This window comes from Penaeus monodon, chromosome 15 (genome assembly GCF_015228065.2).
Source record: "Penaeus monodon isolate SGIC_2016 chromosome 15, NSTDA_Pmon_1, whole genome shotgun sequence".
NCBI classification, from domain to species: Eukaryota; Metazoa; Arthropoda; class Malacostraca; order Decapoda; family Penaeidae; genus Penaeus; species Penaeus monodon.
In genome coordinates this window covers 47,857,621-47,858,972 of record NC_051400.1, presented here as the reverse complement: position 1 = coordinate 47,858,972, position 1,352 = coordinate 47,857,621, and the positions used below count along the sequence as shown (strand labels likewise).

Below are 1,352 nucleotides of genomic sequence, written 5' to 3'. Positions count from 1 at the left end.
GATGATGATTTCATCACAAGAAGAGATAGCAGCAGCGGTAGAGGGAGAAGGTTAGAAACTGCAAGAGCAACTTCCAAACCTTGTCTTCGAGATCCTTCAAGGTCCTGAAAATGTGCTTGACGGTGCGCGGGATCATCCCCTCCAGTGTCTCGTCCCCGTGCATTCCCTCCATCGTAAAGGTCTTTCCAGAACCGGTCTGTCCATAGGCAAAGACACAGACGTTGTAGCCATCCAGGGCTGACTGGGCCAGCTGTGATATCTCCTCAAACACTTCAGCCTGAGTGCTGGTTGGGTTGAAGACTCGGTCATAAGAGAACTCGATGGCTCCTCCTCCTCGCCCTTTGAGGCCTGACATCGTGCTGCTGTTGGGATCTGGAAAGTAGAAGCATTTTATTTAAAGGTGTTGTTGAAGAACTCTTACTAGGGTTATTTCCATCCAATGTTACCAAATAATTATTTCTAAAACCTCAAGGTGTCTTTATTCACATGAAATTGCATGAAAATAGGAAATGATTCAAGGAATGGTTCAATAAAAGCTGTACATACCTCCACCCTTGCACAGTTCAAGAGTCTTCTCATCAACAAAGCTGATGTGATGAATAACATCACTGTCTCCATTCCCCTTGATCTCTTCCCCAAGCAGTGGTCTCACTCGGCAGAAGACACGAATATTACCCTGTCAGAATCAAATGCTGTTGCTATATAGTCACAGAATAGGAAATATGTAAGATGTATCATTACATGTAGATGAGATAAAAGTCTTTGCTTGGAGATGAAAATAAATATTGAAATACCTTCAGACACCTCTAAACATTCTACCAAACATATTTCAAAATAGCCGTGATCTATTTAGTACATTACTTCTTCAGTGGTAATAAAGCATTGAGTATATAACCTTTTTAAACAACAATGGTTTCTCCTGAAAAAATCACAAGATATATTAAGACAACAAAATGTACACTAATTTCAAATTCTATCATGCCTTCATAAAAACCTACGAACTACAAGTCAAGGTACACTTTCAACGACACATTCTTAACAAACCTTCAATTCAAGGACAGTGTTGTGAAGCTTCCGTCTGGACATTTTCTCCTTCGCGCAGCTTTTTCTCCATGTCTTCGATGGTGTCTTTCTGCGTCGCTACCTGAGACTCAAGCTCCGACACTCGTTTGCTTCGGTCGGCAAGCATTATCTTTGTTGACGACAGCTGAGCTTCAATGCCAGCATGTGCACTTGTTAGATGAGAAACAGTTGACTGAAAAGCAAGGACAAGTTTGAACTTTTTGTATTGCTATGTAACTTTTTTTTATGAAATAAATTTTCCAAAGAATCAAAACATTGCATGTAATAGT

The 1,352-nt window shown here is 40.5% G+C and overlaps 1 protein-coding gene across 1 annotated transcript in view; it reads right to left on the bottom strand.

Annotated features, from left to right (window-relative positions):
• The window catches only part of LOC119582077 (carboxy-terminal kinesin 2-like), a gene marked incomplete in the record, with an annotated part of 18,854 nt that overhangs the window by 4,430 nt on the left and 13,072 nt on the right, over positions 1–1,352 (bottom strand). The window contains 4 exon segments of the mRNA XM_037930324.1: positions 80–372; positions 547–676; positions 1,045–1,080; positions 1,082–1,255. Coding sequence (XP_037786252.1) covers positions 80–372; positions 547–676; positions 1,045–1,080; positions 1,082–1,255 — 633 coding nt within the window.